The following is a 23,433-nucleotide window of genomic DNA, read 5'->3' as shown; positions in this document are numbered from 1 at the left end:
TGTGACTTGATCACAGCCTCATCAGCCGCAGTGTTGTAAAGTCACAGTATCAGTTAGTTGTAATCTTGGAGTCTCATTCAGTGATTAAACGTTACTACTCCCTTGCATGTGTTTACATTATTCATCCTGGATGACACTGTAAGACACCATTCTAAATGCACTAGCCAGTTTTAATGAACAGATACACGTTGTAGTTCCTTGAGCGACTGGTTCAGTCCCTGCTTTTGATGTGTAAGTTGAAGGGGCACTGTATAGTGTGAAAAGTAGGAATCCAAACACTCCTTTATTCAGCAATGACACTCTGCCTTTCAGGAAATGGCAGCGCCCTGGTACGGCTGCTGCGAGATGGATCACTGAATTTGGAGCAAATCGAATCTTATGAAGTGAAAGAGCTGCAGCATTTACTCACTGTGTGCAACATCCCCTGGGAGCTGACGGACACCAAGGTAAGCTGTCCCTCCCGCAAGCAGGACTAGGAATCTGTATGTCTACACAACTATTAGCCTCTCTTGTCTGGGATTCTAGGCAAAAGGCACGTATGGGTCTTTGTGTACTATATACCAGCTTTCACTTATGCTTCGTTTGTAGCAATAAGCTCATGACTTCTTTGAGATTAGCATGGGGGCCTGTGTTGAAGAGCAATGCCTCCACGTCACAGGGCAATGATACGGAGCAGCAAGGTGCGTATGTGAAAGGAGCATAAAGCAGGGCACTGAGAGGAACGGACATCCTCTGTGTTTGAGAGCTTACATTTATTCGAATCGTTAACGATCCATATTATAGTGGGTTTGAAAAAAGCAAGAAAAAGCCCTTCTATTTGCAATGCGAACGCATGCACAGCACCAGCAAGTAGCCATCACTGAAAGTTCACCTCCAGATCAGAGCCACACAGCAATGTCGTAGGAGTATGCACATTAGCTGAAAAGCTTGCTTTTTGCCCCATGTGAAGAAATAGTGCTTGTCATAAAGGGCAGTGCTATTTAATCGCTTTATCAACCCAATATTGACAGTTCTCAAGGATGCAAAAGCTATTTCCTCATATAGGGCAAAAATAAATCTTTCCAGCTAATTTGCATACCCATAGTGAATTGCTGTATGGCTCTGATGTGGAGGAGAACTTAAAGTGATGGATACTATGTGGCTTTTAGCTGAATGGCTGTATTGAATGGTCAGAAACTCAGGGAAACAATCCAAGAGTTTTTATTGTAAGACTGCCTGTGGTGAAACTAATGTGTGTCCCTGACTAGTCCATTGGCCTCCTGTGGGCTCTCACCACTCTAATCCAGGCTTCCATATTTCCAGGAGACAACTAGAGATCAGTAATTCCTACTATCTAATCTTAACAGACTCAGATGGTCAGGGTCCAAAGGCTGCAAGCTTATCTACCGGAATCCCTGTTGGACTTCCTATGTGTTCCCTGGTCTCTTGGTGCCAATAACGTGATCAATGTGGGTTGAATATTCAGCCTGTCCCATTATACTCTCTCCTGACCTTATCCCTCTCTCTCTCCCCCTCCCTCTCTAGCTCTACACTCCCTCATCCTACTATTACTCTCTCCTGTTTTTACCCTTTCTCCTCCTCTTGCCCTCTGGTCTTGTCACACTCCTCTATCTCCCTCCACACCCTTCCTCCCTTCTAATCCCTCCTATCTCCAACCTCCCCCTCTGCACCTATCTCTTCACACTTTCACTCCCACCATCCAAACTCTCACTCCACTCTCACTCTCTCCTATCTCTCCTTTCCCACAAATACTTTATCACACAAAACCACAGTTTTAACTTTTCACAAGTTTCGCCATTCTCTCACTTTCAATGCCTTCCTTGCACTCGTATCCACCAGTGCCACAGACTTCTCAACACTCTGCTCCGCCGTCCTTTTTCCGTCTGGCCTCTAGGTCCACCACCACACCTTCTGACCTCACCCGAGCACCTTTCACTCCGTTTCCACAAGCCTTTGATACCCGTGGCTTCCTGGTTCTTTCCATCTCCCTTTCCAATTGGTGCTGTGCCTCACCTGAATGTTTGGGCCATTCTGGCACTATTATTTTCCCCAGGGCTGGCCCATCATGCTGCGTGGCTACAAAAGCCCTGTATAGCCCTGCCCCATTCCCATGCGTGTGCTTTCGTGCAGTTCTTGAAATCTGTGTTTGTCTGCCATCCCATTCTGCGTTTGCTGTGGTAAGTCATCTTTTATGCATGTTTGGGGGAGAATAGTGTAGACCGGAGTTGTATCTGTGTTAGATTTGGCATCTCTCTTTGTCTGCTTCTATGTTCCTCCCCCGCATTGTTGCATTCTAGGTCATGCGGTCCTACAAGTAATAAAACCGAATTCCTGCCAGAGAAGAGGCTGAAAGGCAATGAGTGATCCACAGTGGTATGCCCATTATTACCTATCATCTTAATTACATTAACTGTCAGTCATTCCTCCTACAATGCAGGATATTATGTACATTAACTGTCTGTGATATTTGATATGTATATATCAGCCTGGAAGAAGACCTTGTGGTCGAAACACGTGTCGGCTCTTTTCACTTTCATTAAAATATTCCATTCATCTAAACTTAACGTGTATGCGCAGTGTGGTTGTGAATCTGTTGTACTTAAATTCCTTGTTACCCTGGGCATAGGGTCCAAATCATCACAAGCGCCCACTGCATCTTCATTAGAGAAACAACCAATTAGCAACCTTGTATTAGAGGGTTAATATTTACATAGCTCAAGTTATAGCATTGACAAGTGCTTTGTAGTTCCAGTCTTATATTTAACTATTGTTGTAATTGACATATTTGAAGAGCCCAAAGAAAATAGGAAGAAAATACATTTTCACAAACTAAATCAGAGTAGAATATGTAAGGGTTGGCATAGGGAATTGTGATGCCGCCCCTTTAAGGATTCAATCCTTCCGACACCTTCAATGCCCCTAATAAGGCCAGTCCTATCAGTGCTATCTATATTGCACCCTTTCTGAAAGGATCACATTTCAGGCTCAAAAGTATTTTTTATTTTTCCTGGTCAGTGACCACTTTTAGTCCCCTCAACTCGGGTTGAATTCTGCGGGTTCACTTGCTGTTAACTGTTGAAAATGTGCGCTAGTGTTGATCAGTCAAACCTTTTTTTCAGATATGGCAGCCTTACAAATGCCCTCAAAGTTATATGGACCACATGACATATATATGTTTCTGATGCTTGTGTAATCTGCTTAGATCATATGCTATGCATAGGCCGACATCTAGTGGAAGCTCCGGAGTATTACAGTTGTTGTTTTCGAAATTCGAAAAGGGACGTCGACAGGGCGTGCCATTAATACCATCCCTAGTGTGACGTCTGCTGTGCCCATGATCCCTCACGCGTCGAGGTCCCTCAGATTGTTTTTTTCAGCCATTGGGAGCGGTCACATATAAGCGGAGTGCATTTTTGGCTTACACCATTGACTTATAAAGAGCTTAATATTAGTTTATCTTTCTGTCCTTTATCGATGCCGTGCCTCGACGCGACGAAGACTTCAAGAAAGGACAGAACTGACAGTCGAACAGAGATCGCGATGGAACCATCCGGCCTCGGAAGGCCCACCGGGCCTAGGCCTTACAGTAGGGAGAGTGGGGCGTGGTCATAACAACATGTATTTCCCACCCCTTCCCTGGGTCGTCCGGCTGCCTACCCCCAATATGGAACTTATGCCATTTAAATTCTGCCCGTCCTGCAATAAAAAATACACGTGGGTCGACAAGCACAAGGTGTGTAACCTTTGCTTGAATCAGGACCACAACGAGGCTCATTGTCGGGCCTATAAACTGCTCTGACCCAAGACCCTCAAAGATAGAAGGAAAAAATGTTGGGCTCATCACGCCATGCAGGCTCAGGCCGCAATGGACGTTAAAGGAGCATCAAGCGACGCCGTCCTCTCTGACGCCGAGGGTGACGGGAAACCTCGGCATTCCCCAGTGCTTGCCCCCGACCCTAGCAGACAGGCCGTAGTTCCTTTTGATGGGATGACACCCGACGGCAAAGGCACCACACTCCCCCCACACCAAGCACATATCCTGCGGCGATGTGAGTATCACACGGTGAGAGCCGACGTCTAAGGGCAAATCTTGGAATTCACGGTCCTCTGGGCACCCCGAGCTGCTTCCTCATGACAAGCCTGCTAAAACAAAAGACGCCTGACCTAAAACTCCTTCTACCGGCCTTGCGACGTCAAAGGAAGCCACGCATGCCGTTCCCAAAGTCGAAACTCGACCCACACCGAGGGAAAAGCCCAGGGAGTCGTGACTGTCCCGTCCTGTGGAGAAACCTGTCCCCAAGACCCCTACTACGGTCTCTAGCTCTAAAAATTCTGCTTCTAAGAGCACAGATCATAGGGAGAAATATACATCCAGGGATTCCACTCATAAAGACAGGAACACAGACAGGCAGGATAAGAGGGACAATCGAAGGAAAGAGCCTCCCCCTGCCAAAGCCACCCCACAGGAACCTAATAGTATTGCTACACAGGACATCCCACATCAGCCTGATCCTACCATAGAGGGGGGAGGAGGAGGAGTTATACAGTAGCCTACCTACCCCCTCTACCGCTGCCTCTACTTACCCGGGGATTATCCCCAGTTCAGCAACCTGGTCTACCCAGGATATAGATAGGGTTATGGGGCGTATGTCTTGTTTTGCTAATTTTTTCGATGAACACCCCAGGCTCTTTAAAGCCTAATAAACAGGCCTTCCACTACCCAGGCGTCAAGCTCAAAGGCTACACCTGTGGCCTCTCAGTCCCATTTGTGTACACACCTGTCAGGAAAGAGAGCTCACCCCCCAGAGGAACTGTATGAAGAACCAGTCCACAAGGCACCACGCCTCTCCACTGGCCTTTACGACCTAGATGTAGGGGCTGATGACTACCCAGACGAAAATACCTATTATGATGACGACGTCGGGGTTGACGACGTCAGTGAAGGGGACAATCAGGGTGACATTGAGTCAGTAGTCTTTACCATGGACTCTCCAGTCCCACAGGACCCTCCCTTACCAGATTCCCCGGTGGACAACCAGCCCTTGTTTAATTACATATTTCTCAGGGCTGCTGAACATTTTGGTATCGAGACACAGGAAATCCAGCAAGATAAAGATTTAGCTGAAAACATCTTGGGGGACAAAAAACCGGCAACTCAGTTTATCCCCTTACTCAAGTCTGTACAGAGAAGGATTCAACCTTCTCTAGAAATGCCTAATCAGACTAGGGCGGTAAACCCTAGAATCGAAAAGCTTTTCCGCCAGCTCGTTCTGACCCTTTGTGTATAAGGGGCCAACTTAAACCAGACTCTCTAGTAGTTACCACTACCCGGAAGAGAGCGGGTACCCCCTTAGCCTCCTCCGAAGCTCCTCCGGACAAGGAACGTAAAAAACTATATACAATGGCAAGGAAAATAGCGTCTTCAGCGGCTTATCAAGCACAAATTGCTAATAACTCCACCTTACTAGCAAGCTATGACTGTACTAAGTGGGATGAGGTTACAGGCCTTGCAGAATCAGCGCCGGAAACACTCAAATCTAACCTCTCCCTTGTGGCTGCTGAAGGCAGAGCAACGGCAACCGTCCTACTTAAAAACAATTACGACGCAGCAGACAACGCTGGACGCGTTATTGCTGAGGCCACCATACTCAAACGCAATGCCTGGCTTAGGCATTCTGGATTCAAAATAGAAACACAGGCTACCCTGCTCAACATGCATGCTGAGCCTGATGTTTTGTTTAGAAAGGCAGTTGAGGACACGCTTAAGTCTGCCAAGGACGAAAATGAAACACTCATGCCCTTTGACCAACTAACTAACAAACAAGCAAGCCAAAGAGGAGGCAGTAATTTTCAGCGGTTTTGTAGACAAAACGCACAAAGAGGCACCGGCTATAGTCAAAGCCAGGGTTCCTCATGGAACAATAACCAACAGGCATCCCAGGGTTATCCCAGGGGACAGCACTGAGGTTGTGGAAAGGGGAGAGGTTCCCCCACCAGAGGTGGAGTAACACCCTCCAAGCAATGACGCCCGGCTACAAGTCCCCTCCCATGCCTCCCCAGTCGGGGGACGAATATCACACTTCACCCACGCATGGGAGGGGATAATATCAGACAAATGGGTGTTATCGACGGTAGCGGGAGGTTACTGCATAGAACTCCAGGGAATCCCATCAAACCAACCCCCGTGCCAGAAAAGACCATCAAGAGAGGAACAACTCATCTTGGCGGAGGAAGTCGAAGCTCTGCTCCTCAAGGACACCATCGAAATTGTGCCGTACAACGAGGTAAACAAGGGTATTTATTCAACGTACTTCAGAAAGATCTGACTATGTACCCAGTATTAGACCTGCGCCCTGCAAACAAATTTGTCGAGCCACAAAAATTCTGCATAACAACGCTACAAGAAGTAATCCCTCTGTTAAAATGGGGGGATTACATGGCAACATTGGACATGAAAGATGCTTATTTTCATATTTCAATGTTCCCAGCGCACAGAAGATTCTTGCGATTCAAAGTAGCAGACCAGCATTACCAGTTCAAAGTGCTGCCCTTCGGGATAGCCTCGGCTCCAAGGGTATTCACCAAGATACTGGCAGTGGTGGCGGCACACCTTCGCAGGGAGGCAATCCCAGTGTACCCCTACCTGGAGAACTGGCTGATCACGGGAGAATCCTACCATCTTTGCAAGATAAACACGCAAAGAACCATAGACCTTCTCTTCCAATTGGGCTTCTCAATAAAAGAGAAAAAGTCAAGCCTGGTACCAAACACATCAAAACAGTTCCTAGGAGCTGTGTTAGATACAAAGACAAGCGTAGCCTTCCCATCCATGGAAAGAGTACAAAACATGCTTTAGCAAATACCCCAGTATCAAGCCTGTCTCCAGATAAGCGTACCCAAAGCTATGCGTCTGCTAGGCATGATGGCATTGTGCATTTACCTGGTCCCCCAAGCGCGCCTGCAGATGCGACCAATGCAGGAATGGTTAGCGAAACAATCGTCTCAGGCAAGTGGTCAGTGGGACGATCTAGTGATTGTTTCGCCTACAATGGTTCAAAACCTACGCTGGTGGTCAAGGGAAAATCTGCTCAAACGGAAACCTTTCCACGAACCGAAAGCACTAGCGGTCGTCACAACAGACGCGTCACTTTCCGGGTGGGGGGGCCCACTACCTTCACCACACAGCACACGGCCTGTGGTCCCAAGTTACTGCACAGAACCACATCAACCTACTAGAGTTATTGGCGATCTTGAAAGCACTACAAGCTTTCGAAAACCACCTAACAAATCAGTCGGTACAGGTCAGACGGCACCACCGCAATGTTTTATGTCAACAAACAGGGGGGTACACAGGTCTCTCCAAATCTGTCCAAACTGGCTCAGCGAATATGGAGGTGGGCACTCAAACGAGGCATGTCTCTGTCCTCTCAACATGTTGCAGGGGTACTCAACACTCTAGCGGACTCTCGCAGCAGAGATCCCCTGCCAGAAGAACACAAATGGCAACTACACATGGACGTGGAAGACCACATCTTCTCTCTATGGGGCTACCCCTCTCTAGACTTGTTTGCTACAAGAGAAAACAAGCAATACCCAGACTTTGCGTCCAGTATCCCCCAATCAAACTCAAAGGGGAACGCTCTATGGATGAGCTGGTCAGGGAAATTTGCTTACGCTTTTCCCCCGACACCATTAATCAGCAGAATAGTGAACAAGATACACAGGGATCAGATGACACTCATCCTAGTTGCTCTTATGTGGTCGAGACAAACGTGGTATCCACATCTGTGCACGCTGGCGATGTCCGATCCCATCAATCTCCTGTACCAGATCAACCTTGGGGGGGGCAACAATTCACCCACAACCTCACTCTTTGAACTCAAGTGGAAGAGATTCGTCATTTGGTGCCAATCTAAACAGATCAACCCAATACAATGTACTCCATCACACATTCTAACATACATGCTCCACTTGTTGGATTCAGGGTTGGTCTTCTTTAAGAGTCCACCTAGCAGCTTTATCAGCCTACACCACCTCTCAAGGTAAAGTTTAATGGCGGAAAGTGCCAGTCATTAAAGAATTCATGGAGGTAGTGAAGAGACTACACCCTCCAATCTCTAATCCCCCACCAGGCTGGGATCTCAATTTAGTGCTAGCATCGAGCCTTTGCATCAAGCTACTTTTAAACACATTACCTATAAAACTGCCTTCTTAGTGGCTATTACTTCCATAAGAAGAGTCAGCGAACTCCAAGCCTTGTCAATGCAGGACCCTTTCTTTATCATCCATGAAGACAAATTGGTTTTACGGACGCCATCTAGCTCAGCTGAGGTCAAACTCCACACACTAGATGTGAGGAGGGTGGTTCTCTACTACGTAGATGAAACCAAACCGCTTAGGAAGACTGATCAACTGTTCCTCTCCATGGCTACAGGCAGACAAGGAGAGCGTGTTTCAAAGAGCGCTATCTCCAAATGGATAGTCAAGTGTATACAATTATGCTATTCATTATCAAACAAAACACTGCCTTCTACACCAGGAGCCCACTCCACACGGGGCACTGGGGCTACTTAAGCTTTTATTGCAAACGTCCCCTTAGATAGCATTTGCAAAGCAGCTAGATGGAGCTCAGGTCACACCTTCACTCAGCACTACTTCATTGACACACATTCCAAGACAGATACACAGGTGGGACAAGCAGTTCTAAAACATCTATTTGCCGCTACTCCTTCTCACAACCCACCACCTTCTCATAACACTGCTCGCTAATCTATGCATAGCATGTGATCTAAGCAGATTACAATACCCCATGCATCTCTGCAGGATCCACCAGCAATGCCTCTAGCACATCCTCCAGCCTGTAACTCCCAATTATCTTGCGGCAAACAACACTATACCAATACCAGGATAGAGGTACATAGAAATCCAACTCCCCAGAGGGTACTGTATGCACTGCCTAATATATGTGCTCTGTATGCACTGTTCACCATAGCCAGCCTGCCATTGAATGCTCTGTATGCACTGCTCAATATAGCCAATTGCCCATTGAATGCTCTGTATGCACTGCTCACTATAGCCAGTTGCCCATTGAATGCTCTGTAAGCACTGCTCACTATAGCCAATTGCCCATTGTAGGCTCTGTATGCACTGCGCACTATAGCCAATTGCCCATTGAATGCTCTGTATGCACTGCGCACTATATCTTTGAACTAGCCCACGCTCCTCGGTGATCTGTACGTACTCCCCTCATTTGCAAAACAGAACTAGCCTACACCGCCTGGAACTACACATTATATATAACATATCCACCCTCAACAGGTAGCATCTCCTTCCTCCTTGACCTGACTTTAATTAACCCATACATGTGTATGCTCCCTATCACAAACATGGCATGCTCACTGCCCTGCTCCCACACCATACCACCCACCCCCTTCTTACCAGCACTCTCCACCAATTGTACAGCCCCTAGTCATGATACCTGCCCTAACAGGCCTACACAAACCTGCACCCTTTCCAATCCACTCAATAATAATCTGATTAGACCGATGCCTCTGTACATGTGAAACCAAAGGCTGGGTTGCAGATCAAACCAACCCACAATCACTACCAAGTCACTCCTAGCCACACAATCACCCCACCGACACCAAACAATCCTATCACAACGAACACTCCTCGTATCACACCTGCCCCAACCATTACAAAAAACAACCAGAGAACACAACTCCAATGTGCACTCATCAATGCATGTTCCCTACCAGCACATGCAACAGAGATCTACGATCTCATCTCAGATCTAGACCTAGACATACTAGCCATAACCGAAACCTGGCTACATGAAGCCTCCGGACCAGCCATTTTCCAAACCCTACCACCAGGATACATCATCCTACGCCAAGATAGGTCATCCAGCAAAGGTGGAGGCGTCGCCCTAATCATCAAAGAATCCCTCAACGCGAGACAGCAAAAGGCCAATGAAGCTGACAACTTAGACTCACTATCGGCCAAAATATCCCCCTTGCCTAACGACACTATAACAATACACATTGGGCCTCATTACACGGATGGCGGTAAGGGTTTACCGGTACCGATAAGGGTACCAGTGCCGGTAAACCCTTACTTACTACGAGGTCCCTTTGTGGGACCCTACCTTAACGGCTGGTTTTACCAGCCGTTAAGGACGGGACCCGCAAAGGGACCTAGGATGTAATTACGGTACCGCAATTTGCAGTACCGTAATTACCGCCTTCCCCATTCCCATTGAGCCCTATGGGGGAAAAAATGGGAATGGGGAAGGGCCATGGTGAATGGGGAATTACCAAAGGTGATATCTGTCCTGCACCACTCATAAAAGATGCTGCCAGAGACTTGTCCCCTTTCATTTCCAAATTGATTAACGCCTCCTTCGCCTCAGGTACCATCCCTGCTAACCTTAAACAGTCCTGGGTGCTCCCTCTCCTCAAGAAGCAGACCTTAGACCCCCTGAACCCGACTAACTACCATCCCATCACCACTGTACCTTTTCTACTCAAAATAATGGACAAAGCTGCTTATAATCAGATTCAAAAACATTTAGAACTGCATAAACTCTTAGGAGATAGACAATCGGGCTTCCGCCCTCTACAAGAAACTGAAACTGCCCTAATATACTTAGAATCCCAAATTGACGAGCTGAGAGACAAAGAGAAGACAGTACTTCTGCTACTCCTTGATCTCTCAGCAGCCTTTGATCTAGTGGACCATAAAGTCCTCTGCAGACACCTGGATTCTGCCGCTCACTTCTCCCATGAGGCCATCAGATGGATTGAGTCATTCCTGAGCGAGAGAACCATGAGAGTATTCTCTCCTTCAGCAGCCGGTGACCCTACCCCCATCCTGTGTGGTGTTCCTCAAGGCTCTTGTGTCTCCCCAACTCTATATAACATCTTCTCCAAGCCCCTGTTCAATGATTTGGATCATCTGGGTATCACCTACACTAACTATGCAGATGATACACAGATCCTCCTCCCGCTTTCTGGGGATCATAGCAAGGACACGGAATTGGTGAACAGGGTTTATCTTATCATCCAGGCATGGATGGCCACCCAGGGTCTCTGCCTAAACGATAAGACTGAGCTGATAATCCTGGGCACTCATACCAACATTAAAAAACTTGGCCAAGAATTTTCGTCATTTAATATTGACGGGAATATCATCCAAGTATCCAAGGAAGTAAAAACCCTTGGTTTCTACCTTGATTCCACTTTGTCATTTAATAAACAGGTAAAATCCTTGGCCTCTACAACGGCCTACACTTGCAAGCTGATAAGAGCCGGTAAGCCATTCCTCTCCAATGACAGCGGCATGATCCTGGCTAGAGCCTTAATACTCTCCAGAATTGACTACTGTAATGCCCTATACAGTGGTGCTAATAAAACCACCATCCGGAGGTTACAAATATTACAAAACAACGCCTTGAGAGCAGCGCTCGGCATAAATAAAAGAACCCATATATCCTCTATCAGACGCCAATATAAATGGCTATCTACTGATAACAAAATACAACTAAAGATGCTATCTCTGACCCACAAAGCTCTAAACAACGCTGCCCCTAGTTACCTTACAAACAAACAAAATACACATGAAAATCTCTCCCAGACCATCCAGAGCGGGCAATGCTAACTGCCTGGCAATACCTAGATACAGGCTTACCAAGATCGGTGGAAATAGTTTCCCAGTGAAGGCAGCCAAAATACAGAACCTACTGCCACAAGACCTGAGAGTCAATCAACGCTACCTACACTTCAGAAGAAGTGTAACCAAACATATCATCTCCACTGACCCCTAGTCGCTCACCACCTGACGCTCCCCAACCCCACTTGCCCTTGGTGTCATTGCTTAGATGACTATGTGTTACCTAATTTAGGGTAATACTAACGTACTGTATATATCTAGCGTATTATCTGGTAAATTGTACTCTTGTATATTATATATGTATATTGGATATTGTATAACTGTTTTATTCTGTAACTTGAAAGCTTTGCATTTTCTTATCGCTGCGCCCTGTTACCCACGGGTCTGGAGCGCATAAAAAGTGAATAAACAAACAAACAAACAAATAAACGCTCTCAAGTTCTCCAGGCCCTTCAACTTCAGGACTGGTTGGTGTCTCTCAACCTCAAGGACGCTTACTTTCATGTGCCGATCCATCCCAAGCACAAGAACTACCTGAGGTTCGCGGTTGGCGACTCACACTTTCAGTTTCGGGTCCTGCCGTTCGGATTGACCTCCGCCCCGAGAGTTTTCACCAAGCTCATGGTGGTGGTGGCAGCGTTTCTCAGGAAAGGGGGGATTCACGTCTACCCCTACCTGGACGATTGGTTGATCGGGGCACGCTCTCCCGAGCAAGTCCTGTATCATCTGTCAGTCACCTGCCACTCCCTTCACAAGCTGGGCTTCTCCCTCAACTTAAAGAAGTCTCACTTGATGCCAACTCAGCGTGCCACAGTACATCGGAGCAGTGCTCGACACATCCCTGGGGCAGTGTTTCCCTCCCCAGGTGAGGGCTCATCACATTCAACAGATGGTGCACAAGTTTCGACATGCCTAGAGTCTCCCGGCGTTCGAGTTCTTGAGGTTGCTCGGCCTCATAGCATCCTGCATTCTTCTGGTGCCAGAGGCCAGGTTGCAGATGTGATCTCTGCAATGGGCTCTCAAGATGCAGTGGTCACAGTCCTCCGGCAGGATGTCAGACCCCGTTCCGGTGCCGCCCTCAGTCGCCCAGGACCTTCTGTGGTGGGTCGTCGAAGGCAATCTGATGAGGGGGGCTCCATTTTGACTGCCCTGGCCGGAGGTGACGATCGTGACAGACGCATCCCTCATGGGATGGGGAGCTCATGCCAACTAGTTGACAGTCAGCGGTCGTTGGTCTCCATCGGAGTCCAGACTCCATATCAATCTGTTGGAGCTGAGGGCCGTCAGGCTTTCCCTGAAGGCTTTTCTGCCGACTGTGTGAGGGAAGAATGTCCTTATTCTGATGGACAACACAGTGGCCATGCACTACCTCAACAAAAGGGGGGGAGAGGCAGGGTCACTTACTCTGTGCAGGGAGGTGATGCAGCTCTGGTTCTGGGCCATCCAGCAGGAAATTTTGATCTCGGAAGTTCATCTGGCCAGAGACAAAAACGAGACAGCGGATGTTCTGAGCAGGCAGAGCGTGATCTCTCACAAGTGGGAGCTGGCTCAGGAGATTCTCCTGGAGATCTTCGCCCTTTGGGGGACCCCACAAGTGGATCTCTTCGCCTCCAGTGTCAACCAGAAGTGCGAAAGGTTCTGCTTGCGGGAATTTCCTCCAAGAGGAGCCTTAGGGGACGTATTCTTGGTGGAGTGGTCTTTCCCACTGCTGTATGCGTTTTCTCCAGTCCCCGTCATCCCGGAAGTGCTGCAGAGGTTACGGAGGTTCGGTTCCCGGATGATACTCATTGCTCCGGTATGGGCCCGGAGAACATGGTACCCGGACCTTCTCCACTTGTCCATCTGCCCTCCACGCCGTCTTCCCTACTGAGACGATCTGCTCTCACGGGAGGGGGGGTCAGGTTCTCCATCCAGAGGTCAGATCCCTCAACCTTCACGCTTGGCTTCTGAAAGGTTGAGGTATAAGGATTGGGACCTCCCTGAAGACGTGATGGAGGTGTTGCTTTCGGCCAGACGGCCTGCAACAAAGTCCCTGTACCGTTGCCGTTGGAGAATTTTCTGCGACTGGTGCAGGGTTAAGAGTGAGGATCCTTTTTCATGTCACATTCCTGTGGTTCTGTCTTTTTTGCTTTCGTTAGCCCACAAGGGCCTGCAAGTGGGTACCGTTAAAGGTTACCTGGTGGCGCTGCCCATATTTAAGCGCTCGTCTGAGGATTGTTCTTATTTCAAAATTCCTTTAGTTTCTCAGTTTCTGAAAGGGCTCACTAATGTGTTTCCACCGTCACCTTTCCAGGTGCCCGGTTGGGATTTTAACCTTGTTCTAAAATTCCTAATGGTTGCTCTATTTGAGCCTTTACATTCTTGTCCTTTGAGACTGTTAACCCTAAAAACTGTGTTTTTAGTTGTGGTTACTTCTGCTCGCAGAGTGAGTGAGTTGCACGCACTTTCTGTTAAGCCACCCTTCACAGTGTTTCATACGTTGTCCTTAGGGTTCGTCCTTCCTTTCTTCCGAAAATGATGTCGGAATTTCATTTAAGCCAGAGGGTCATTCTTCTGGCATTTTATCCTCCTCCGCATCCTGGTAAGGAAGAGGAGAGGCTCCATAGGTTGGATCCCAGGAAAGCTTTAATTTACTACATTTCACGCATGTCGCGGGTCAGAGTGGACGATCAGCTCCTTATAGGTTACGCTGGAAGGCGTTTGGGACAAGCTGTTACTAAGCAGACTTTGTCTAGATGGATTATCTTGGCAATTTCTGAATGTTACCGCTTGGCGGGTATGGACCCTCCGGTAGGCTTACGGGCCCATTCTACTAGGAGTATGGCTGCCTCTACTGCCCTGCAGAGGGGTGCTCCTATTCGTAACATCTGTGAAGCAGCCACTTGGGCTTCGGTCCATACTTTTGTACGACACTACTCCCTACATTCTATCCATGGCCAGGATCTGGCCTTTGGCAAGGCGGTCCTTTACTCTGCAATTTAATTGGGCATTCTAAATTTCTATATTCTTAATTCTTTTCCCTCCTCCATACGTTGGTACTGCTTTGGGAGTCTGTCATAGATATGGAATACGTCAGAGGACCCAGTCCCCTCGAAGAACAAGTTACTCTCTTACCTGGTAACGTTCTTTCGATGGGATGGTCCGACGACGTATTCCATATCGCTCCCTCCCTATCTGCCCCGCTACAGAATTTCTTATGCGATTGCAGCTTATATTTCCGCAAGGCTTTCTGTGGTCATACTGGCAGAAGATTGGTGCCACATGTTCTGCGGGGAAAAACTACAACTGAGGCTACGGGCATCGTGCGTCCTACTTATAACATCCGGTGACGTCAGCTTGACGGAGGACCTCGAGGACAGCGTATCGACGTCTTCGACGCAGGACGCAGACGTGGAACATTTTTTGAAGCAGCACAGCTGTAGTGAGTACCTGTCATAGATATGGAATACGTCGCCGGACCATCCCATCAAAAGAACGTTACCAGGTAAGAGAGTAAGTAACTTGTTCTTCTAAGTCCCACCCATCTTCCTGTCTGCTGTATATGAAAGTGTCTCCCTAATTGACTGAGCCCTGTGCAGCGCTTGGTCACAACATGGGCCTCCTTTGAAGTAGGGGGTTGCAGGCAGACTTTCGTCTCCTACAATTCACATTCTTCCCTGCTCTGAAAGGAGTGGTTCCAGACAGGACATTCACTGCCCTTTCATACCAGGGAGGGTTGTTAGTACCAAGTTGACACTTTGCATTACCAAGAGGTGTTGGTCTCTGGTCTCCATTGTGACTTCCTGCACCCAGGCCTCCACTGAAGCCTGCTAGTTAACATTTTTCAGTAATCGCCACCACCAGCAAGGTGTAACAATGAAGATGCAAATCTATGGGTCCTTGAAATGCTAATCAAGTTGCCCACGGCCGGAGGCTTTTGATGTACCCACAGGTGTCAGCTGAACATTACCGGGGAGGGCGGCACTTGTAAGCTTTGCCCTCCCAGAGTAAATGACTAATTTTCTGCTGTGCGGTGGGTGTGGAAAATATGAGTGGGAATGGCCCCACATATTTTCCTGAGGTTGATCTCCCATCATTCATTCTTTTAAATGAACAAAAATCAAGAAGCCCAGGCGAGCGCACTCTCCCTGTGCAGATGGTCGAATTCCTCACACAGTGTTAATCGGAAGTGCAAACTGCTCTGCCCCAGGGAATTTCCCCCAAGAGGAGCTCTAGGGGACATGTTTGTAGTGGACTGGCAGTTTCCACTTATATATGTGTTTCCTCCAGTCCCCGTCATTCCTCACGTGATCAGGAGGTTGAGCAAGTTCAGGAAATCCACGATTCTAATTGCTCTGGATTGGGCCAGGAGGACGTGGTATCTGCACCTTCTGGATATGTCCATCTGCCCTCCAATACGTGTTCTGCAAAGAGGATCTTCTCACGTGGGAGGAAGGCAGGTTCTCCATTCAGAGGTCAAGACACTCAACCTTCACGCATGGTTTCTGAAAGGTTGAGATATAAGGATTGGGACCTCCCGGATGCCGTAATGGAGAGTTTGTTTTCGGCCAGAAGGTCAGCAACAAAATCCTTGTACCGCTGCTGTTGGAACAAGTTCTCCAGTTGGTGCAGGGACAAGAATGTGGATCCTTATATGTGAAGTGCACCTATGGTGTTATCGTTTTTGTTAGAGCTGGCTAATCTGGTGATCCAGGTTGGCACAATAAAAGGATATCTGGCAGCGCTGTCAATATTTAAGTGCTCGTCTGAAGAGGTATTTTTTTTCAAAATGCCACTAGTGATACCATTTTTGAAGGGACTGACAAATGTGTTCCCTCCGATCCCTTTTTAGGTTCCAGTTTGGGACCTTAACCTGGTTCTAAAAGTTCTCACATGTTAATGTTAAAGGACATTTGTACCGCACACTATCACCACCGGAGTGGTCCCGTGGTGCACTGGCGGCTCTGAAAGAGGAAGGGAGGGTCAGTTAGTGGGTAGAAGCAGGAAAAGTGCAAGAGAGCAGTGATGTGCTGTTGACGGCCACAGCCCGGTGGGTCCGTTGGCTGGGCCTGGGGTGTTTGGAGCCGGTAGTTGTCGTGTACTGTTGTGGAGGTCTATGTGCGTTTTTGTTTTGTTCTTGCTGTGTAGTGAAGTTTGTGCGGTTTGTTGTGCTGTAGGTTTGTGGTTGTGTTTGGTTTGAGAGGTGTGTGCAGAGGTGGAAATTGTTAGTAGAATTGGTTAGTTGGCATCTCTATCCTGAATTGAGGCACTGGGCTTGCAAAGTCTCTCCTGAATCTCCTCTGTCCTGAACTGGGCCCATCTTGTACTAAGGTCCCTTTCACATCTGGCCCCAACTCAACCAGCCTCCATCACAACCCCTCCTGTCCTCCTTACCTGCTCATGTGGCCAGTGCACCTGCCAATGTCCACCACTCAGCTAGTGTGGTGATTGCCAGTGTCTCTTCAATCCAATTGATATTTTGGTACATGGTAGCAATTGAGGTGGAGTGAAGAGGGGATTGGCTGGGATAGTTGGCTCTGTCTCAATGGGTGTCACCTGTGTTTTAATCTATCCTGTGTCACCTGCCCGGTATTGCGGGAGCTTCCCTGTCGTTTCTAGGGATGTTAGTGTCCTTTCCTGTTCCGTCATCCTTTTTTCCTGTTGTTTCTATTTTCGGGTTGAGTCTGTGGTCTTGAAGAGCCAGGTTTTTAGTAATTTCCTCAATTTGTGGTGATCTTCAGTGTTTCTGATCTCTTGTGGGATGTTGTTCCAGGCTTTTGCGGCTAAGTGGTAGAAGGAGGTGCCTCCAAGTTTTTTCTTAAGGTATGGTTTTAGTTGCAGGTGGATTTCGTTGCTGGATCGGAGGGGCCTCTTTGGTTTGTAGATTATTTTCTTTTGTAGGAATTCTGCTCCTTGTCCTCTGATTGTCCAGTGCGTTATGCACATGGTTTTGAAGGTGATGCAGTGTTTTACTGGGAGCCAGTGTAGTGTTTTTAGGGCAGGAGTGATGTGGTCTCTTCTGGATAGTTTGAGGTCTGTCTGCAGCATTTTGGATCCGTTGTAGTTTCTTCAGGAGGTATTCTGGTATTCCATGGTAAAGGCTGTTTGCATAGTCGATTCTTGACATGATGAGGACGACGATAGTGAGTGTTTTGTGCGTGAAGGAGAGGAAAGGTAGGATTCTTCTTGCTGTGTGGAGGAGGAAAAAGCATTTCTTCACTGTTGCATTTATTTGTGGTTCTAAGCTTAGGGTATTGTCCATCAGGACTCCCAGATTTTTTACTACCTTAAATGGTGTTGGTGCGGTTCCCAATCACGTTGGCCACATGATGGCGGTTTCGTTCTCTTGGTCTTTGGACATGATCATGATTTCTGTCTTTCCTGGATTGATTTTCAGGTTGTTTGCATTCATCCAGTTGAAGATTTCTTTCAGACAGTAATGTTGTATTTTTTGAAGATTTTGATGACTGGAGTCTGGTAGATGTTGAAGTATAGTGGTGACAGTGAAGATCCTTGTGGCACTCCACAGTCGTTAACTTGTGGAGTGGATTTGAAGGGTTTAAGCCATACGGTTTCTGTTCTGTCTGCTAGGAATGATTTAGTCCAGAGTAGAGCCGTGTCTGTTATGCCTTTGTCTTCTAGTCTTTTAGTCAGGGTGTCATGTCTAACTGTATCAAGACTGCGGAGAGGTCGAGCAGAATAATGGCTGAGGTTGTGTTTGAGTCTGCGTTGATTTTTAGGTCGTCACAGATGGATAGTAATGCTGTTTCCGTTCCTCTTGCTGGTCTGAAACCGACTTGAGCTTGGTCCAGCAGGTCGTGTTTTTCTACGTGTTCTTGGGTAAGTTTATATACATAGGTTTCCAGGAGATTTGCCGGGTAGGGTATGTTTGAGATCGGCCTGTAGTTGGAGAGGTCTTCTACATCGCCACTTGTGTTTTTTAGAAGTGGCTTGATATATGCCGATTTGGAGATCCTCAGTACGGTTCTTGTTGCTAGAGTTAAATTTAGAAGGTTTCTGTAGTATTCTGCTGGCATTCCATGTGCAACGATTGATTTGTAGATGTCTGCCGGACAGGGATCCATGGGTTATCCAGCTTTCTTGCTGCGTTTTACCAGCATTTCGAATTCCTCTGCTGAAATTTCCGGAAAGTTTTTGAGTTTGTGCTGTGGTTCTGTGTTAGGTTCTTTTGGTTGTATCTCGTGGTTGGTTGGTTGTTCTTGTATGGTTTGTCGGATGTCATTGATTTTTTTCTTGAAGTGGTCTGCCAGGTCGTTGCGAAGTTTCTCTGAGGGGTTGGGGTATTATCGCAGCCTGGTGGGTTTCTCATCTCTCTAATGATGTTAAACTTTTCTTTTTGTGTGTTGGTGGCATTGGTGATTCTGTCATCATAATGCCTTCTCTTCGCCTTTTGAATTTCCTTCTTGTATGTGCGGATTTGTTTTTGGAACAGTGTTTTTTTGTCTGGTTGTATTCTTTCCTCCATTCCAGTTCCATCTTTTTGTTTTCCTTTTTCATGGTGCTTAATAGTGGGGTGAACCATTTTGCTATTGCTCTTTTTTTGATGGGGTGAATGGTTTTTCAGGGGCGATCTTATCTATTGTGTCTTCAATCCATTTGTGTAGTAGTTCCCGTCTAGGTCAGCTAACTCTAGTTCTGCAGTTGAGAGCCTGGTTAATTCCAGTTAATTCCAGTTGTTCGAATAGGTTACTTCCTTTGACTTGTTTCCAGTTTCTTTTTGTGGTGGCTGTGAGTTTAGGAGGTTGGATGCATACTTGGGTGGGCAAGGTGATCGTGAATGGAATAATGAGGTGGTCGCTCCACGGTATTTGTATCGGTGGTGCCGTGGTGATGAGTTTTTCATTGGCGAAAATTGCGTCAAGGGTGTGTCCTGCCGAGTGTGTTGCCCCTTTGACTAGTTGTCGTAGTTTCATGGTAGCTAGTTGTTCAGTCAGTGAGTTATGGGAGTTGACGTGACTGTCTTCAAACCAGATGTTGAAGTCCCCTAGGATGATTAGGTGTTCGTGGATGATGGCTATGTTGGTGATGGCTTCAAACCAATTCATTCTTGTCCTTTAAGGTTCTTAACCTTCAAAACCATTCTTTTTGTTGCTCTTACATCAGCCCGTAAGGTGAAGGAACTTCAAGCCTTGTCTTTCAATCTTCCCTATACAATTTTCTTTAAGGATAGAGAAGTTAAACCAACATTTGTGGCCAAAATTGTGTCTACTTTTCATCTAACACGGAACATTGTACTACCTTCTTTTTATCTACCTCCTCATCCTGGAAGGGCAGTTTAGAGATTGCACAGGCTTGACCCTAGGCGATCTCTTAGTTTTTATATTTCTAGAATGTTGAAATTGCGACAGGATGATCAACTGTTTGTTGGTTATACAGGACATAAATTGGGGATGGCAGTGACAAAACCTTATATAGGTGGATTATTGTAGGCATTTGTGAATGCTATAGACTAGCTGGAAAAGATCCTCCTGAGGGTCTGAGGGCTCACTCAACTACATCTTCTGCTTTACAGAGAGGATTCCCAGTTCAAGATATTTGAGCAGTGACCACATGGTCCTCTGTTCATAGTTTTACAAAGCATTATTTTCTGGACCATTCCTCAGGCCAGGAAGTAGGGTGTGGAAAGGCAGTGTTACATACCTTTCATACAAACACATAAGAAACTCCTAAATTCTTACTCCCTCCTCCAAAATAAATACTTCTTTTATCAAAAGATTAGGAATATGTGGGAGGACATACAATCAATTAGAAGAACAAGTTACTGGTAACGTTCTTTCGACTGGATATTCCTCCCACGTATTACTCATCTTTTGATATATCCATATCCAGCTTTAGCTTTTCGTTAAAAATAAATCAGCAGAGGGTGCTGAGCGTTGATGCAGGTCGACTCAATGTCCCTCAAGGCCCTCAGTCCCGATGTCGAAGTCACCACTGGTACATACAGCGTGCGCAGCTACCGTTAGCTAAGATCAAGTTACTGGTAAATTTCTTTCGACTGGATGTTCCTCCCACATATTCCTCATCGCCCCTCCCAATCTACCCCGCAGTAGAATTTCCATGTTGTTACACTTTACATTCTTTCAAGGCAGAACACTGTCTTAAGCAAGGTAACATCATAAAATATTGCTCCCACCTGTGAGGCTAAAAACCTCGAGGTCATCTTCGACTCCACATCTTCCTTCTCCCCTCACATCTCTGATGTCTCTAAGAAGTCACTACCAGCTGCACCTCCTCAGAGGTATTCTTCCTTCCCTCTCCTTCTCCCAGAAGCTCACCGTCTCCAGAGCTCAGGTTCTCTCTAGGCTCTACTACTGCAACAGCCTCTTTCTAAATCTCCGCCCTTTGCAACTCTTCCAAAACAGGACTGCGAGACTTGTCCTTGGCCTCGAACCCAGGCATCGTATCTCTCCACGACTGAAATCTCTGCACTGGCTCAAGTGCCGGCACGGATTAAGTTCAAAACCCTCTGCATTGTCCACAAGGCCTTCTGGGGCCTGGGGCCTCAATACCTTCAGCTCTCTCTTACTAATTATCTTCCTTCTTGAGCTCTTGGCTCATCCGGCTTCAACTCCCTCAGGGTCAGTCGCTTTTCCAAGCAACGAGTTGGTGGTAGATCTCTTTTTTTTCTGCTGGGGCCTCCCTCTGGAACAGCCTCCCTGTCTCACTGAAACTTGAGGAGAACCAACTCCGGTTCCGGAAGCACCTCAAGACCTTCCTCTTTGCTTCTGCTTTCTCTCCTCCTCACCCCTGATGATCTCCTGGTTGAAACTGCACTGGTTACCTGGCTACCCTCTGACCTCGGGCCCAGGTCCCCTCCCCGCCAGTTGCACACCTGCACTGCCCCCCTGGCAAACCTTGCACTCGGGGACTGTTTCTTTATCCCTACTCAGCCCCCTACCAGCACTTGACAACTAATGTCTTTACTCACCCTTGCACTTGCCACCAGCTGGCTGCACCTTTTATTTATGGTCTGTATTTATTTAACTGTTATCCTATGTACTGCACTGCCCCCTTACAATTTTCCCTCCTCACCCCTCCCCTGCACCTGCGCGATCTCAATGTCACCTGACCTAGTAAGATTGTTGTCTCTGTCTTCCCTTTGTTTCCCCTCCCTTGCCTCGTCGCACCTTGAAACACTTGTGTATAGGCGCGTTATAAATGCCATATCATATCAAAATGGAACTGAAGCTAGCGGTCGATACGCACGCTGTATGTATTAGTGGTGACTTCGACATCGGGAGGGAGGGCCTTGAGGGACATCGAGTCGACCAGCATCAACGCTTAGCACCCCTGCTGATTTATTTTTAATGAACAGCTAAAGCTGGATATGGATATATCAAAAGATATATCAAAAGATGAGGAATACGTGGGAGGAACGTCCAGTCTAAAGAACCCGGGGTAAGTAACTTGTTCTTCTCTCCGCGCTCTCCCTCCATGTTGCTTACAATCTCCCCTATCGTCTCTTACTGCTACTCTATAACCTGTCTTATCTTTTGAAGTCTGGAAGGAAAACGTTCAAGAAGGTTCTCCTGGTCTCCAATCCAGGCCTGCCCATCGCTGGCACCAATGTCAACACTTCTTCCAGGCAGACTGTCACCGACATACTCTTTGTCGTTCCCTCTCCAGGGTATTACCCAAATTGATCGTTTACAATTGTTCGAATGAACAATTGACTGAATTTAAAGGGTCACAATTGACCTTTTCACAATTGACCGCATATATATATATATATATATATATATCGCTTTGGTATGTAAGGGATATAAGGGGTTTTGGGCAGGTTTGGGTTGGGTAGGGGGTTGTGGGGAGTTTCCCCCGCATATATGTTACAATTGACCTTCACAATTCGGTCAATTGTGAAAAGGTCAATTGTCATTCGAACAGTTGTAAATACGAACAATTCGTATACAACCCTCTCCAGACCTTTGGATTCTCAGTGCTCTCCCTTTTCTCTTCCTCTCCCATTAATGGTGGCACGGTGCACCTATTGGGAAGTACTGTTGTCATACTTTTGTTCCTCTAGGGCCATCATATGTTTACCTGAAAGGCACTGTCATGGTCCAGGGCTCTCGCCCAAACCTCCTCCTCCTTCTTCGAGGACATCTTCCATCTCTCATTAACTTCCTCCCTTCTCCTGTCACCCCTCTGGCCCCTCTTCCACCACTGACGGGAGCACCACATTCCTGTACCCCTCCTCGGAAGACCTTCAAAAGTGGCAACCAGCTCCACTTAGCTACCCTCAACTTCGCTCTGCCGTCAAACACTCCTCTGACATCTGCCACCTCCTTGAAGACCTTGATCTCAACGTCCTCGCTTTCACCGAGACGTGGTTCATGATCAGCTCTGTCATGAGTTTTGACAGTTGGCTATGGAGGGCTGCAAGATCCTATCTAAGCCCAGGCCTAAGCAATCCGGGGGTTGAGTGGCCCTGATCTTCCCTGAATGGGTCCCTGCTACTATCATTCCCACTCAGTCTTACTCCTCCTTTCAATGTCTCGTCTGCAGGCTTGGTGTCTCTGCTATCCTCTCATTGACTCTGGCCACCATCTACAGGCCCCCCTGTCCCTATCTCCCTCTTCCTCTCAGAGTGGCGTGACCTTACCTCTTCTCTCCTGGCACCCATTGCCAAGCTTCTCCTCCTCAGAGACTTCAATATTCACTTTGACCCCACTGATCGTCCTCTGGACTCTTACACAACCTCTTTGACTCTTTCCCTCTCCATTCTTCCCTCCGGTCTGACACACTCAGCCAGGCACACCTTGG

At 47.3% G+C, this 23,433-nt stretch overlaps 1 protein-coding gene across 3 annotated transcripts in view; it reads left to right on the top strand.

The window, feature by feature from the left end:
• The window catches only part of HMGXB3 (HMG-box containing 3), a 1,885,602-nt gene that overhangs the window by 1,673,024 nt on the left and 189,145 nt on the right, over nt 1-23,433 (top strand). For all 3 annotated transcript variants that reach the window (XM_069654075.1, XM_069654073.1, XM_069654076.1), the window contains one exon: nt 313-446. In XM_069654075.1, coding sequence (XP_069510176.1) covers nt 313-446 — 134 coding nt within the window. The remainder of the gene's footprint in view (nt 1-312; nt 447-23,433) is intronic.

The sequence above is a fragment of the Ambystoma mexicanum genome, chromosome 3q, assembly GCF_040938575.1.
Source record: "Ambystoma mexicanum isolate Mex_15411 chromosome 3q, UKY_AmexF1_1, whole genome shotgun sequence".
Taxonomy (NCBI): domain Eukaryota; kingdom Metazoa; phylum Chordata; class Amphibia; order Caudata; family Ambystomatidae; genus Ambystoma; species Ambystoma mexicanum.
Note: the sequence above shows the minus strand (reverse complement) of the source record. Positions and strands in the feature narration are given on the sequence as shown.